Source organism: Hypomesus transpacificus, chromosome 9 (genome assembly GCF_021917145.1).
Source record: "Hypomesus transpacificus isolate Combined female chromosome 9, fHypTra1, whole genome shotgun sequence".
Taxonomy (NCBI): Eukaryota; Metazoa; Chordata; class Actinopteri; order Osmeriformes; family Osmeridae; genus Hypomesus; species Hypomesus transpacificus.
This window is the reverse complement of record NC_061068.1, coordinates 12,195,389-12,211,772: the sequence shown is the minus strand read 5'-3', so window position 1 is coordinate 12,211,772 and position 16,384 is coordinate 12,195,389. Positions and strand designations below refer to the sequence as shown.

The following is a 16,384-nucleotide window of genomic DNA, read 5'->3' as shown; positions in this document are numbered from 1 at the left end:
GACTGTCTACGTTTCTGTGTTTGCAAGTTAATTGTGCTATTCATTATGTTTATAAAGCAAGTCAAATATATTTTCCTAGGATTGCTATTCTAAAATCAATTAATATGCTGGCTCATCTGCTGAAGGACACCATGTTTTTGTCAGGCAGACGAGGACAGCTTTATTCTGTGGACTGGATAGAAACATTGGGGTCCCTTCTCTCCACATGTCTTGTTCTACAACGTGAGAACCATGCCGAAGTCAAAGAGGGATAAGAAAAGTAGGTTTTATGAAAAATGTGCTAATATTTAGAATCAAACATGTTTTTATCTCACATGCGACATTATCAATGATTCTTCTATGTAACATTTTGATATGTAGTGTATAACTAGGCCTACATTAACACATCTATCCAGCTAGCTAGGTTAGCTATTAGCTAATACGATCTACCAAGTTGAAAACTTTTTGAGTAGGCTACCTTAAGCTGACCACCAATTTATTTAAACTAACATGATAGCCTCCTTTATATGTTCGTCCATGGACCTAGAGGCTAGCTACAGATAAGCTCAATTCATAACACTGAAATTGTGCTAGCTACCTAGCCAGTTGCTGCTGCTGACATCTTTTTAACGCTGTGCAGGAGCTGACAGCGCATGAACAGACATGCAAGCGTATGCCTGGAAATCTGACTAGACTAAATTATTCAAACGTTGTCCTACAGTTTCGCTTACGAAGACAGCCAAGAAGGGATTAGAAACAAAACAGAACTTGATAGAAGAGGTAAGTTTGTTGCATTTGTGTTGTAGCCTACTTGGTATTAACTCCATCTTCAACGTAAACAGCTATGTAGTTTCAGCTCATTTACAGGATATTTCAGCTAGAAACCTTTCACCTCCTCACTGACTAACACTTGATTTTTCTAGTTGCGGAAATGTGTGGACATTTACAAACACATGTTTGTGTTTTCCGTGGCTAACATGAGGAACAACAAACTCAAGGATATCAGAACAGCCTGGAAACACAGCAGGTAAAGAGCCTGCCTTGCCACAGTTAGTTTATCTCAATTTTACACACTTCCCTTGAATCCCGACCCTCCACACCCATCTATCCATCTACCCACCCATCATTCCCTCCATTTCTATTTCCCTGTAGTTAGACAGTTGTGACAGTGTCACCTGCAGTTGGAGTGACTGTGTTTGCGTCTTCTTTCCCACAGATTCTTCTTTGGTAAAAACAAAGTGATGATGATCGCCATCGGAAGGAACTCCACGGATGAGTACAAAGACAATTTGCACAAGGTAAGAAAGTGAAGCTTGGGAATATAAGAGTTTGTGAATGAATGTCTATCAGCGAGTCATTTTGATATTTTGCTTACTACTGATATTTTTTGGCATTGTTCATTTTCATAGGTCAGCAGGTTTCTGAGAGGCGAAGTGGGTGTGTTATTCACAAATAAGACCAAAGAAGAAGTTCAAGAGTAAGTGTCCTTGCCTTGTTTACTCATCAGTAATGGATACTAATGGCAGGAGTAATGACAATGTTAGGAGTTTATTCATTGTCTACCTTGATTCTATGTTGTGTGTGACATACAAGCCAGACAAAATACAAGAACCTCGTTAAATTGAACCCGTACGTCCATGTCCATTATGTTGAACCCGTTTGTCATTGGCCTCATTTGTGTTTTCCATCTTGTCTCATTAGGTATTTCAATCACTTTAAGGAGAAAGATTTTGCGCGGGCAGGTAATAAGGCACAGATGGCCGTAACACTTGACGAAGGACCCCTGGAACAGTTCCCTCACTCCATGGAGCCACAGCTGAGGCAGTTGGGACTGCCCACCGCACTCAAGAAGGGTAGGATGACATTCAGTTCTTAGGACCACCAGCCCGTCACTGAAGATTAGGGTTAGATTACAAACAACCACATATTTTAGTGCTGTGTCATTGTTCCCGTGTAAATGAGTGTTTATGGACCGTTCCTCGACACTAACACTGTCAGAACCGTGCATCTAGTCGTAGATCTGCTGTCCCCATTATATGAACTGTGTACGTCGCTATGGATAAAGGTGCTAAAGGGAATAAATGTGAATCTTTTCCAGGAGTCGTGACGTTACTGAAAGAGCACCAAGTGTGCAAGGAGGGTGACGCCTTAACGCCCGAGCAGGCTCGTATTCTGGTAAGCCGAGTCAGCCATGTTGGACTGTTTGGTTGTGCAGATGAGGCTTCATGACAACTGTCACTATTGGAATGTGGGGGTCATGAATCAATAGATTGTTATGAACCATATTCTCTTCTGTCCATTGTAGAAACTGTTTGGGATTGAGATGGCTGAATTCAAGTTGCTAGTCAAGTGCATGTGGAACTCTGAATCAAACGACTTTGAGAAGATGGCTGAGGAAGAAGACGAAGATGCCATGCAGGAAAATGAAGATAAGGAAGACGAGGGAGAATGAAAGGAGATCAAAGAACACTGGACTTTTCAGACCTTGTTTAAATGTTTTAAATAACCTGTTTTGCCAGCCCTCACAAGCGTTTTTATGCATCTGGTTTGCGTATTGCCAGTAAAATGCTGAGTCAGGGACAAACTCTGTCCTTGAAATCTTGTCTGTTCACAATGTGCTTTCAATATATTTTGTCAAAATACAAAACCTAAAACTGAACATCTGTGTTGGGCAATGGAATGCATACATGTAGCTAATGTTTGCTGTATAAAGGAAAGGATTCTGACATGTTGGATATATTTTGTATTTGTGTTCACAGGAAAATCATTTTGGTATCACTAAGAAAAAAAAGGCACACTTATTACACTATTCAATTTATTACAGTTGAAGACACAGCCTCCAGAAAAGATTTTCCCCTGAAAACATAACGTCTATTTGTAAATGTGAATATTTACAATTAAGTGCCAACCATTAAATTGCAGGGTACATTTTGTATCTGCTTTTCTCTCCCCAGCTCCACAAAAACTATTGTGTTGCCCTCTATACTTCTAGCATAGCAACATCTCAATACTGATCACTGTGAAAATTGCATATCACGTTTAAAGGCAATTATGGTAATGAGTCAATGTCTAGGCTAGATGTAATATTTCCATGGAGGTGGGATTTCAACGGAAGTAGTTGGGACACTCGTGGGCCACCAGGTCCCAGGCCTGCTTGAAGGCTTCAACCACCCTCTGGTCCAGGACACCCTCCTCTGAAGCCGACATGTTCTGCTGGAGCTGCTCCATGGTGGACATGCCGATGATGACTCCATCTCCCAGATCCCCCTGGGGTAGGGAATTATACATCACATCCCTCCCCAGCTATTTCTGTCAACTTTTATGGACATTCACAGCCCATCACATCATACACCAGAATTGATGGCACTTGGATCAAAGGTTCTGCAATTGCTATGTACAGTATGATAGCAGCAAGGTGCCTTTCTGTCAAGTGTTACAATGTGTATTGTGTGAAGTTACCCTGAGTAGTGTGTCTGAAGTTACCCTGAGCAGTGTGTGTGTGTTTGAGGTTAACCTAGAGGTGAGCGTGTGTTTGAGGTTAACCCAGCTGTTTGTGAGTGTGTGGTTACCCTGAGCTGTGAGTGGTGGTACATCCAGCGGAGTGCAGCTGAGGTCATAGAGGGTTTGTCTACTCCGTAAGCCGTCTCCATCGCCTTCATGACGAGGTCTATAGCCTGGAAATGGCTCTGCTTCCAGTACCTGACAACACATGGTGTACGTCCAGTATACAGCAGGGTTTCACTCTTGCTATCGGAGTACGCACTGAGAAGCTACACTATGTTCTCAGTGCGCACTCGCTAACTCTGCCTTCATCTCCATCACTCTCAAACATAATCCAACTACTACATCTGCAATACAAAGTGATGCAATATCAGAGTGCTCATCTTTCCCGTGTTCCCGTTGGTTAACAGAACCCCCTCACCTGTCCCTGTAGGCCCCCGCCCAGTTGTTGCCAAAGAAGCGTCCTGCAGGCTGAGAGCCATCTTTATCTTCAAAGTGGTACTTGCCTGTGAGGAGACCTCCTGACGGAAACAAAACACACAGCAGTTAGTCTCAGTCTGACTGGTCACACGTGTGATGATGTTGTCACTGCTGATGATGCTTTGTATGAAGCGTTTTGTTTCGTCACACTCTGGCATTGAAGCTTTGTATAAAGTCAGTGGTCACACTCAGGGGGGGCCTACTTCATATAAAGTATGTGATACAGATTGGTAAAAGCTTAAAAAGGTTTGATAAACATACCTGCCAGAGGGTTGTACGCATAGAACCTCATGTTGCAGTATCTGAGACATGGAAGCAGCTCTGTCTCCACTTGTCTGGTGGTGGCATTGTACATCCCCTGTTATGGAGGACTGTCACATGAGTACACCAACAAACGGATGCAAAAAGATCAACCAAAAAGTTGGTTTGTAGCTCAGGTGTTCTTGAAAGATTGCCAAATCACCAAATGTATGGAACTTGAGACATGTTTGTATAGCAGCCTTTGCTTTCTTACCTGATAAACCGTTGGAACTATCCAGTTGTTGTTTCTGCAGATGCACACTATCTCAGCCACCTCCCAGGAGGCATAGTTTGATAAACCCAGCTCCTTGTACTTCCCCTGGAGGAGAGACGGTGCAACAGAAGGGCATGAGTACATAGTCATATAAGGAGTGTTCATGGTAATAGGAAAAAAAGGCCTGAAAAGCTATTTTCAGGCCTTTTTTAAGAAGGTGCTGACAAACTGAAGTACACAATCCTTTGGTGCAGCCCTCTCAATATGGTCCTCTGGCCCCCCTGCCTTGCATGTTCGAGATGTTTCCCAGCTCCAACACACCTGATTCAAATGAATGGATCGTCATCAGGCTTCTACTGAGCTTGATAACAACACATTTATTTGAACCACAAGGAAAATATGGAAAACATGCAGGGCAGGGTGGGCCCTGAAGACCAGGTTTGAGAAAGACCCAGTCTGGACCAGCCTAACAAGAGTGTTTTGGGTGGATGGTTACTGGGTGAGTAGCAGAAGGCTCTTTCTCCCTCCTGAGGTACCTCTTTGTGGAGCTCATCACAGGCCCGCAGGGTGTCCTGGATGGGGTTCTGGTGGTCAGGGGCATGGAGGTAGAAGAGGTCAACAGAGTCGCTCTTCAGTCTCTTCAGGGAGATGTCCAGCTGGGACCGAACACTCTCAGGTTTCAGGGTCTTCCCATCCCAGGGGTTGGCTTTGGTGGCAATGCTCACTGCAGATAGAAGAAATTGCTTTACGTGAATCGCAAGATAACGTATTAAAGCTGTTTTCTGCAGAATGCATTCATAGACATCACCGACTGAGTTGTGTGGTCACGTCAAGTGACCATGCAACTAGCGTATTGCCGTGCAGCTGCTGTGGCGTCTGAGGATTAAGTTAGTGTAGTGTCATAAATTGCATAATTGTGACAGTTGCTCAGCCACATTGTAGCTTTTTGTCCGTAGAAGATTAACTAGTAGGGATCGGTATACTTTGAACTAAGTAGGTATGTAGGATTATAGGTTAAAATCGCTACCTGTTTTTGGAAGATTCATTTCACCAATAACTGTCTCTGCCTGGCCGTCTGTATACATAAAAGCAGTGTCCACATCATTGTGCCCGTGCTGCAGAAACACTTTGACCATTTCGTGGCTTAGCGTCGCGTCAGCGCGCCCCCCAAATGCCATAGTTCCTAGTAGAGAAATGGGCTTCTTAGTATGTGCAGACGCGGTCGACGACATGTTGCAACGAGAGATTAGCACCACTGGTAGCTGGTTGAATCTTGACACAAGTCGTTGATTAAGTCCACACAGGCCTACTCTTGCAACCCAGAGCATAATAACCGCGTGACTGCTGAACACGGAACAAGGTGCAAAGGACGCCGATCTACAGTAAGGGAGTGTGAGGAAATAACGATGTGATATCGTAGAAGTCAAATGGATATTTTGTTCTACTCATACCGCTCGCTCACTTCTAAATAACGAAATGAGTGTTGTGTGTAGTTCAATGACCTAGATCGATGATTTTTAGGCTCTTGATCCTCTTGTTAATCATTACTCACCTGTTTTCGTATCCGGAGTAGGTTGTATTTTCTAACGCCCCTTGTTATCGTCTGTCTGCCTGTGGTGCTTCATAAAACCAGAGGGTGTCAGCAGATGATAATTTCACTCCAGTTTAGTCCGTTGCACGGCTCTTAATTGATCTTAACAGACCATGTTCACAGATCATTGCAGTAAAAGTTATCATTTTATCATGCACTCACTAGATCAATTGAAGGTCAGAACAGATAAAACATGAAGTAGTAAAACATAACTTTAAAGCACACACCTGCCGCTTAAGCTCTGGGTAATATTCTACATACAGTGAGTGCTCTGTCTCTTTTTTTCAACTGACGGGAAATATTGCTGTGGCCTTAATTATAGGGTATGTCGCAATTAATAGTTTTCATATATTCATATCTCTCCCTAACCTATCAACTTGTCATCTGTGCATACTGTATCATAAATCACATGGGAGAAATGTTCAACATGGGTGGACATAAAAGGTGATAAACTACTCACCGTTCCACCTGACAAGTCTGGCTGTAACTTGGAGCATTCAATTATCGAGAAAGTGAAAGTTTAAAGGCACTAATGAGAAGAGAAAAACCAGACAACCTTACATTTTCGCATTTTAACCATTCGAAAACTCTTCATCTGGGATGTGACTGAATATGGTATAAAAAAACACATTTATGAGGCAACATGTTTGGCTCTCTAGAAAGATTAATCAGCCGTCAATCGTTTTACACACAGTGCCACTATATGCACACATGCACGGAACACACCGACCCTATCCATCAGAGCAAGGCAGCATGTGGATCACGGCTGGTCAGCCTTGACCCATATGACCTAGGCCATATAGTCCACGTGATTTACACTTTAGTCAGGGGACCAACAGTAACTCAGTCCTGGTGCCCCCCACGACCCTTCTTCCCAACTCTGTCGACCTCCGCATCAGCTGATACCCTCATGAGTGACCTGGTGAATGGTCTGACCCCCACCCCCCAAACACACACACACACACACCTCACACGAACACACACACCACCCCGCGACAACAACCATTTCCTGTCCGGATCTTCAACCTAATCTGTCTGCCTTCAACTATCACATAACATCCATACATTAACAGGCTAACGGTTGCATTGCACCATCCTGTCGAATTTGACAGTCGAACTATACACATTTACCATACTAATTGAATTACTAGGTCTTACTTACCTTGCACACACCATCTGAAGTTCTCTGATGTAAACGAAGGAGACACCCTCCCCCGCCAAGCGCTCACGGCAACATCTTCATTATAAACCACTCCACACCACACTCGTGTGCGTTCAACATCTGTAGGTGGTAAATAACTAAACGTAAGAGTTCAGTTCAATACGGTGTTAATACACCTCCTAGCTAGGACGGGATGTATTGGCTTTGGGTTTTCCAGAAGGTGTTGGACAGTTTTGCGTTCGTCCTGGAATCACCGGTGCCTCTGGAGTGATGCGCGCCTTTTAAAAGTTTCAGCGAACTGGGAATATTGGATCCTTTGTAGCCATTTCGTTACTTTCCAAAACGAAACAAACTGAATACATTTGGTTGATATTATTCTGTTTTTTCTTTCGTTACTTTGCTAAAAGCCGTGAAAAATGGACATACTTTTCTTTTCAATTATTTTGTTATTTATCGATAAGGGTCATTCATCGTCCCGTTATGGCAAGGATTTACAGCCTTATATGTAAGTAAACTGAAATATATATCGTACATAATGTACGCTATTTCTCTTATAATGTAAATGTCTGTACACCTGTAGCCTACGTGTTTCACCCATTTAAAATCCTTAGCATTCTTTTTTTTACCACAAATATGGTAAACACATATTTTTTTCTAAGGTGGAATAAGAATAGTGACATTGTGGTAGCCAACATGAGCGTGCACAAACTTGTGTCAATGATCCAGACAATAAGCACGGTCAAAGCTGTGTTGGTCGGTTTTTAAGAAAGGTATGCACCCTCAGAAACATCTCTCATTTGAGGATGAGTACACCGTTCTGTCTTCTAGTTGTCCAACAGGTGAAATGTATTTAAAGATAGGCCTAGTCTTGCTGTAATATTAATACAGTAATTAATTAGCAGCAACCAAATCACAGTGTAGGCTCAGCACCATCCACCTTGGCCTTATGGCAGATTAAACAAGCTTGGACCTTGTGGACGTCTCCAGATAAGTTATTTGACATTCAGGTGAACAACCAAAGACAATTTATAGTTTATAAACTTAAGTGACGTTTTGGGAGAAGAGTGCATCCATACACTAATTCTGAACCAATAATAGGCTACCAACTTTTTCTTTCACTTCAAGTACTATACCAGTGGACATGTTTGGCTGCAGGTAGTATCTTGTGCTGCTCTGCCCAGCTTTTTGAAGAGTATGAGGAATTCCCCTAAAGTATTTTTTAAAGCCAACAGCAGACTTCATAAGCAGCCTGTCATTTTTCAACACACCTAATCTCCCACCAGGGTATTCCAGTGGAAGCCCCCCCCCACCCCATGTAATCCTCCTCCATCTGTCTTTGCTGGAATGTCTAAACTGTCACAAAAACATCGGTCTGATACGCTTCGCTCGTTCGTCAGACCCAGCGGTTGTGTTTTGACATGATAAGTGTTTCGCCTGTGCCCTCCTGCAGGCCTAACGTGTGCGTGGAGCGGGAGGTGACGCTGGTAGCCCAGAGGCAACCATGTGTGCAGGCCTTCACACGCATGGTCAAGGTGTGGAAGCAGGGCTGCCTGGGCCAAAGCTGGTGCATGGGATACGAGAGGAGGTGAGTCTGTCTGTGGTCTGTCGCTATACGTACGCAGCCTTCCATCTGTCATACATCCATCTCCTTTGTTCCTCTATCCATCTTTTATGCACCCACCAATTGAACTATTCTTTTACCTGACAACCCATCCATCCAACCATCCCTATATCCATTCATTTATTCACTCATCAGCCTCACCTTATTGCATCACACACTCACTCACTCACTCAGACCCAGAGCTCTTGGACAAACTTTTTGTGCCACCTATTCAATCTGGGCATTTCCAGGGAGAAGCTGTATAACTGTGGGAAAGAGTGTTGTTCCAGCCTCCTCTGATCCAGCCTCTGCTGATCTAGCCTCTGCTGATCCAGCCTCCCCGGATCCAGCCTCTTCCTGCCTCCCTTTACTCATCACTACATCTCAGGAGTTTCTCTCTGTCACCTGGCCCCGCTTTCTCCATATATTTACTAAGTTACAAAGCTTGCTTTGATGGCACCCAGGGCCACAATTAGGCACCGTAAACAAAGCTTTTTTCCACAAGACATAATGACTGGAGAGGAGGGGTGTAAAGTAAAGGGTTAGACACCCACACTGCAAGGCAGAGTCAGCCAGTCTAACACTTTGAAAGAGCAACTTGAAAGACTTGGGTGTTTTTCAGATTACTAGGCTATCAGGGACTTAAAAGAGTTTGTTGATTATCAGACTGGATTTGTTGTTTTTGTCTACTATGTCATTGAGGTCTGACCTCCCTCTTAGAGTCCCTGAAACACACACATGAACACACACAAGCATGCATGGATACACACACACACACACACACAGAGGGCCCAAACAGAAACAGAGTTTCCCAGGGTGCTTTGTAGTTGCCTATTCACATGAATCATTATGTTGTGTCCCTCTGACACCAGGACGGCGTACTACACTGCCTACAGACAAGTGTACAGACAGGACTACCAGACCGTGTACAAGTGCTGCCCTGGATGGTCCCAGCTCAACGGGGAGGCTGGCTGCCTCTATCGTAAGTTCTCCTACTTTATTCCCCTGTTGCACCAGACAGTATTAGCACATTTTCACAGTGTTCATTTAACACGGAGTGTTTATAGAAGTCCATCTCATAAGAGCGGACCCGTGTAAACGCTCAACGAGTGAAATGGTGGTGTTACTGTAAATGAGTTAAATGAACACTTTGAAATTTGCTGGCCGTGTATATCTTGGATATCATTCACAGTCAACTCATGTTCCTGGCGCAGAGATCCAACAGATGGGCAGCTTATGAACACGTACCAGGGAGGGAGGCAGCTCAGCTACTTTGATATCAGTTATCAGAGGAGGAGGTTTGTGAAGTACTAATGGAGTCTGTCTTCTGGGAGGACAGCGCGTGAAAGGAGGTGATAGTGAGTAGGGTGGTGAGAGGAAGGGCGTTTCAAACACCCGCGGCTTCCTCGACCAGGGTGGGAGTGCAGAGGTCAGGGGGAGGTCGAAGGTCAAGAGGTTCTTTGGTTGAATGTGGTATCCTGCAGCTGTCGTCGAAGAGTTCCATGTTCACAGCGTCTCATTTGTGGCTACAAAATGGACATGTTCATGGCTGTCAAACTGACTGGGGAGGACAAAAAAGGAAGCAGCAGCAGCAGCAAAAACCAAAAACCAAAAAATGTAAACGCTCTCATGTTAAACTCGTAACCATCTGTTGAGATTTGTGTACTAGATGTCATGTTTTACAATCGACGACACAATAATGGATTGAGACATGTTGCAAGTGCTGAGTGAGCTGACTGGAGGTAATCCTCTGGACTCTTGGCCCGGTCCAGACACACTTGGGTCAGCAGGGCTCCCGAGCAGGCTGGGTTTCTCTCCAAGAACTTGTTCCTTTCCCTGTGCCCTGTTCCCTCCCTTTCACAGTTCTGACAACACAGGCAAGGATAAAATAATATACTCCAATTTTTTTATGCAATCCTGTGAACGTGAACTCAAATAGGTATAATTTCCCATTGCAAGGTATAAGCCTAAAAGTGGTCAATATATTGAGGCCTTTACTTAGACACCGTAGGCACCTCGGGGGATAACATTTTGGAATGAAACCCATCCCTGATGTCTACAGATGAATGGCTCACATGTGTGCTTGCCTGTCTTCCAGACCTGTCTGTCTGTCTGTTAGGTTTCTGCATGACTGCAGAACATGGTGTTCTCTTCCCTCATGAACCCTGTGGCTGTACACCCAGGGTCCAGTCTTGGAACTTCTGAAGTCATGCCCTCATGTTCCCACCTTTCTGGTTGTAGTAACGGGTAGAACTGGAGTTTCAGCCAACCAATCCACTTATCAACTTAGTCAACCAACCAACAAACAAACCTACTAAATATTAAAAAACATACATCCATCCAACCATCAACTAATCAACCAATCAACCATGGTCTGGTTCCTGAACACAGGAGCTGTGATCCACAAGGAGAGGAGCACATGTGAAAAGTCCTGGAAGAAGATCACAGAGCCACTGTGGTGATCGTCTGCTGCCTAATCCTCTGGCTGAGGTTTGGAAGGCTCTTTGGGAACAGTAGAGCTGGAACTGGCTGATGTTTCCAGCCATCAGTGGGCAGAGGCTGATCTCTGTGTGGATAGACTTAGCCCCGCTCTGCCCCTCTCGGGCCTGGCCTGGACCCTTTGATGGGATTTCACAGCCCCTGATCCACATCGCATCAACTGCATACCTGAGGCATCACCCCTGGAACAGCCGCTGGTCAAACAGCATGGGCATCCCTGTACTGTCCTGACCTAATCGACCATAAACCTCTTAGCATGGTCTTTCCTGTGCCCAGACAGGGACCACCCTGTGTGCCTTTGCCTTCATGCCCAGGCTACAGATGCAGTCTCTGGGTACTGGGCTGAGGGGAGGGGGCTGGGCTGGACTGGACTGGGCCAGGGGCGGCAGGGGTATCATCTCCTGGATGTGCCTTTCAGCAGGGTCTCATCATGGGGTGCCTACTCTCCTCAAAGCCCTCTTTGTCTCTGGGGAGAAGGGTACAGTATTAAATTATACAGGGAAGCATTAGGCTGTCTGCTCGGGCCCCAGTCTGGTTTTGTTTTAAAACACACACACACACAAAGAGGCGTCTCAACAGGCACTGCCCAGCATCTACCCTGCCTAGTTTTCGGGTCGTGCTTTTCAGTTTTTTTTTGGCGTGACAATGCCGACTCTCTTCGACATGAGGCCGGCCTTTTATCTCGGTAACTTAAGATGTGTCAGCACTTGAGACGGGAAAAACTAATCACTCTTTTCTCTGAGCCATTGAACCGGGATAAAAGGAAACTCACGACACAATTCAGCCTTTCGTTCTTTCGCGCACTTACCCGTGTGCTATCTCTAAGTGTTCCTCATTCAGCACAGATCAATCCATGAGTCCTTGTTTTCAACAGTGACACATTACATCCAAGGGAGAAAAGGGGGGAAAAAATGCATGGCTTTAGAAGAGCCTTTGGGAACGCCAGAGAATGAGATGGGAATGTGTGTGAAGATGGTGATTAAACGTCTGGCACCTGTGAGGTCTTTTTCTATCCTTTTCTTTCCCTTGCTGTCCTCCCATCCCTCCCTACACCACCGCTCTCATTCTCTCTCTCTCTCTCTCTCTCTCTCTCTCTCTCTCTCTCTCTCTCTCTCTCTGACTCTCTCTCTCTCTCTCTCTCTCTCTCTCTCTCTCTCTCTGTCTCTCTCTCTCTAAGTCTCTCTCTCTCTTGTTGTGTGTGTATGTGTGTAAATCAGCTCCTAATAATGTGAGTGTAAGCTAGTTAGGCTAATGACGTGTGGTTATTGAGAGGCAGTTGAGCGAACTTAAGTCTCATCTCCCAGAAGAAAACCTCAGTCTCCTCTCTTCTCCTCGCCTCTTTTCTCTCTTCTCATCTTTTTTCTCTCCCACCCCCCTCTTCTCTCTCCTCTTCTCTTTTCCTCTCTACTCTCTCTCTCCTGCATCTCTCTGTGTCATATCAGCTATGGAATCCAGCTGCTTTCTCTCTCTCTCTGCCCCGCAGACACACTCTGGCCCCACTCACTATTATACTACATGTGCCACATATCAGGCATTGCGGTTTCCAAAGTAATTTACAGGACAGTCAGAGCTTGCATGATTCACTACGTATGAGCAGAATCCCGTTTACCTTCACCTTGTAGTTAAGCCATGCAGTCTGGTTAGGATCTTTGGTGCTTTTAAAGTGGAATGTGGTCACTCACTTTCTGGTCTTATTTGGTCATTAAAAAAAAATGGAAGGAGTCCATCTGTAGGAACAGTTCCCCTGAGGAATAGAAGATGTTCTATTGGCCTGGTTCCTTCTCCTCACTCTGCTCTGAGTGGTACAACAAAGCCAGCAGAGGAAGTGAATCTCCCATCGGCCTCAAACACTCTTCCTCCGTTGTTGAGTCGACGAGCCATTGCAGAGCTTTCTTGTTTGTTTCTGTAAAGCCACCAATTGACTTGGTGACTATCTGACCCTCTTCAGAGTCAGGAGCTCTTGACTGGGCTGATGGTGCTCTGAGAGGAGGAGGAGGGAGAGGAAGAGGACTTCCGTTTCTTCCCCCCCTCTGGCCTTTCAGACCTGCCCACTAGCAAGCCCTCAACAACCAGCCCCAGTCGAGAGTGGCTGGAGAGACAGAGGTGGAGAGACAGAGGTGGAGAGACAGAGGTGGAGAGACAGAGGTGGAGAGACAGAGGTGGAGAGACAGAGGTGGAGAGACAGAGGTGGAGAGAGACAGAGGTGGAGAGAGACAGAGTTAGAGGGGAAGAGAGAGAGGAAAAGGAAGAGGGAGAGACAGACAGACAGACAGATAGACAGAGAGAGAGAGAGAGAGAGAGACACACACAGACAGACAGACAGACAGACACACTCAGGAGTGGAAATAGGCAGTTATGTTGATTGACACCGTGGCTACAATGAGCTTTGTGACAGGAGGGTGAGGAGTGGAGGACAATGCCTCCTCCAGTTTGTCTCCCTCGTTAGCAGCTGAAAGGGAACTGGCCCCCTTTTGTGGAGGTCCAGGGCTGGCGGAGGGACAGGGGAACCGGGCTGGGGAGCAGGGCGAGGGGACTGTCTGGCCATGGGTGGTCTTTGTGTGTGTGTGGAGGAATACCGACTGGACCCCAGGAACACGTCTGTGGAGACTGGGGCGACACAGACAGGAAGACATAAACACAGAAGCACACGCATGTGCACACACACACACACACACCGAGGCCCGTGCGTATACAAACACCCACATACAGGATCGCACACACACATACATACAAACAAGGTCTCACCAGCAAAGGGCCAAAGCTCCTTTGTAATAAGATAATGCACCGCATGTCACTCTGCATAAGCTTTCCCCTCACATGTGACTGCTGAAGGATGTCAACACACATCATGAATGGAAGCTTATCCAACGGAGCCACACAGGATTAAACAAGGTTGTCATTCTACATGTTAATAATATCCTTCACCAAATTGTGTTTTTTTCTTTTTCTTTTCTTAGCTAATAGCCTCCATCTGTGACTTGTGGTCTGTCGTTGCCGAGACTAGACAGTCCTGCGATAGACACTCCCTACTGTTCTCATCCACCCAGCTGTATCCCCAGCTTCCCACCTTGCTCCTCCCATCCTTCACAGGAATCTATCCCTCCAGGGGTTTGTGGGATGCTTCAGTCAATCCAACAGACTCCGACACACCATTCAGCAGACAACCGATGTGTCAGATTGAACTATAAAGGCCATGGGGGGGGGGGGGGTTAATGCACAGCTTTAATCAGACATTGTGGGAATGTTCCGGAGGCTGTTTGGGAGCGGTGTTCCCCCCTGGTGTGTGCCGTGGGCCCTGGGCCATCAGAGAGACCTGCCCCTGGCCTGCCCTGCCCGCCGCGGCCGAGCCCTTTCATTTGACACATTCCTCAGCAAAGCAAAAACATGATTTACTGCCTGAAAATACAGTGCAGCGATCACCCGTGTACCAATTACCCAGCCCTGTCAGAGTCAGCGGCTCCAGGCCCCCTTTGTGCCTGTGTATCCCCTCTCCTCCACCCCCCACCACCCCAGTTAAGGGTCCCCCCCCCCGGCCTGTTCTTCTCCCTCTTTTGGGGTCAGACAGATTGAGGGAGACCAAACAGGCAGGCTTCTGAAGGCCGGTCACCGTGGAGATGTGGCTGTTCTCTCAGGGCCGGCTTCAGCTGTTCTCTGGTCACGTAGTCTGTCCACCGAGGCTCCTTGACCCTTTCTTCATTTCTTTCTCTCTCATGTTGCATCTTTGATCTCTCTCTCTCTCTCTTTCCCCCTCTCTCTTTCCCTCCCTTTTTTCTCTCTCTTTTAATGTCTCTCTCACTTTCTTTCCTACCCTCTTTGTGGAAGATGCTAATTCCCCCAGATAAGGTGTCTTTGTAACAAAGAGAAGCCAATCACAGAGACCGGCGAGAGTGCGTCTTACGCCGTTCGCCACACTGCACACCGCATTAAGGAAATATGTCAAGGGACATAAACCAGACTCAGGAAGCGTGGAGGGGTGAGGGGAGGCGTGGGGTGAGTGAAGGGGGGGGGTGCATGGGGAGATGGGGGAGACGGGAGGTGTGGGGTGAGAGGAGAATGTGTAGGGGGGGCGAGGGGAAATGGGGGGGTTAGGGGAAGAGGGGGGTGGGTGAGGAGAGATAGGCGAGGGTGACGGGGGGCGTCGAGGGACAGGGGCAGCCCAAAAATGCCCTGGTGGGCTGCCAGGATGTCCATGTCTCCACATTTCTAAAAGGGGAGGGTGGGGGGGGGTGATAAGGCCCTTGTTAACTACCGCTCCAAGACTGGATTGCTGACCCCATTTCGTTTTTCAGAGATTCGACACGCTTTCCTGTCAGCACAGTGAAGAAGCGTTGGGGCCAGGAATTTTGATGGGCGTTCACAGATGGTGATGATGTCACTGTCCTGATGAGACAAAGTTTACTATTAAAGTAGAACTCATCAGTAACGTTTTGTCTGCATCATGGGGGACAGTTTTGTTGTACCCTTCTGTTCTTTACTCAAAATTGTCCTTCTCAACTTTTGGAAAGGAGAGAAAAAGGTGCAGTGGTCTCTTAATTTTTTCCAGAGCTGTAGTTGACGTTAATGTAGAATGTATGCAACACTGGTATTTTTCCTGGGCTGTTAGCATTATGTATTACCTCACATTTTACATCAGATTCACTTAGCAGACAATTTATCCAGAACAACATACAAATAGCCGTTTTGCAGCAGAATATCAAGAATCAAAATTGCATAGTTCTAACTCTATTTCTGTTTTTGGAATCAAGGAACAGTCTGTATTTACCAGGCACAGAGCAGAGCACCTACATCTCAGCTACCAGGCACAGAGCAGAGCACCTACATCTCAGCTACCAGGCACAGAGCAGAGCACCTACATCTCTCAGCTACCAGGCACAGAGCAGAGCACCTACATCTCTCAGCTACCAGGCACAGAGCAGAGCACCTACATCTCAGCTACCAGGCACAGAGCAGAGCACCTACATCTCTCAGCTACCAGGCACAGAGCAGAGCACCTACATCTCAGCTACCAGGCACAGAGCAGAGCACCTACATCTCTCAGCTACCAGGCACAGAGCAGAG

General features: G+C 46.2%; 3 protein-coding genes across 4 annotated transcripts in view; 2 read left to right on the top strand and 1 right to left on the bottom strand.

Annotated features, from left to right (window-relative positions):
* The first annotated feature begins 140 nt into the window (after positions 1–140).
* Positions 141–2,705, top strand: mrto4 (MRT4 homolog, ribosome maturation factor). 2 transcript variants are annotated; one of them, XM_047026285.1, is made up of 8 exons: positions 141–259; positions 701–759; positions 903–1,006; positions 1,196–1,277; positions 1,389–1,456; positions 1,681–1,832; positions 2,078–2,154; positions 2,285–2,705. In XM_047026285.1, the coding sequence occupies exons 1-8, from the start codon at positions 232–234 to the stop codon at positions 2,429–2,431; spliced, it is 717 nt and encodes a 238-aa protein (XP_046882241.1). In that variant the 5' UTR covers positions 141–231; the 3' UTR covers positions 2,432–2,705. The 2 variants fall into 2 exon arrangements, with proteins under 2 accessions (XP_046882241.1, XP_046882242.1); XM_047026286.1 differs by having other exon boundaries at positions 166–259; positions 620–759.
* A 75-nt stretch (positions 2,706–2,780) lies between these two features.
* Positions 2,781–5,982, bottom strand: akr7a3 (aldo-keto reductase family 7, member A3 (aflatoxin aldehyde reductase)). The gene is made up of 7 exons (XM_047026284.1): positions 5,502–5,982; positions 5,011–5,198; positions 4,475–4,579; positions 4,222–4,318; positions 3,902–4,001; positions 3,549–3,678; positions 2,781–3,246 (listed from the first exon to the last, which is right to left on the bottom strand). Exons 1-7 carry the CDS (start codon positions 5,800–5,802, stop codon positions 3,085–3,087), a joined length of 1,083 nt encoding a protein of 360 aa, XP_046882240.1. The 5' UTR covers positions 5,803–5,982; the 3' UTR covers positions 2,781–3,084.
* A 1,251-nt stretch (positions 5,983–7,233) lies between these two features.
* The window catches only part of megf6b (multiple EGF-like-domains 6b), a 41,200-nt gene continuing 32,049 nt past the window's right edge, over positions 7,234–16,384 (top strand). Inside the window, exons 1-3 of the mRNA XM_047026663.1 lie at positions 7,234–7,732; positions 8,678–8,812; positions 9,700–9,809. Coding sequence (XP_046882619.1) covers positions 7,644–7,732; positions 8,678–8,812; positions 9,700–9,809 — 334 coding nt within the window. The 5' untranslated portion in view covers positions 7,234–7,643. The remainder of the gene's footprint in view (positions 7,733–8,677; positions 8,813–9,699; positions 9,810–16,384) is intronic.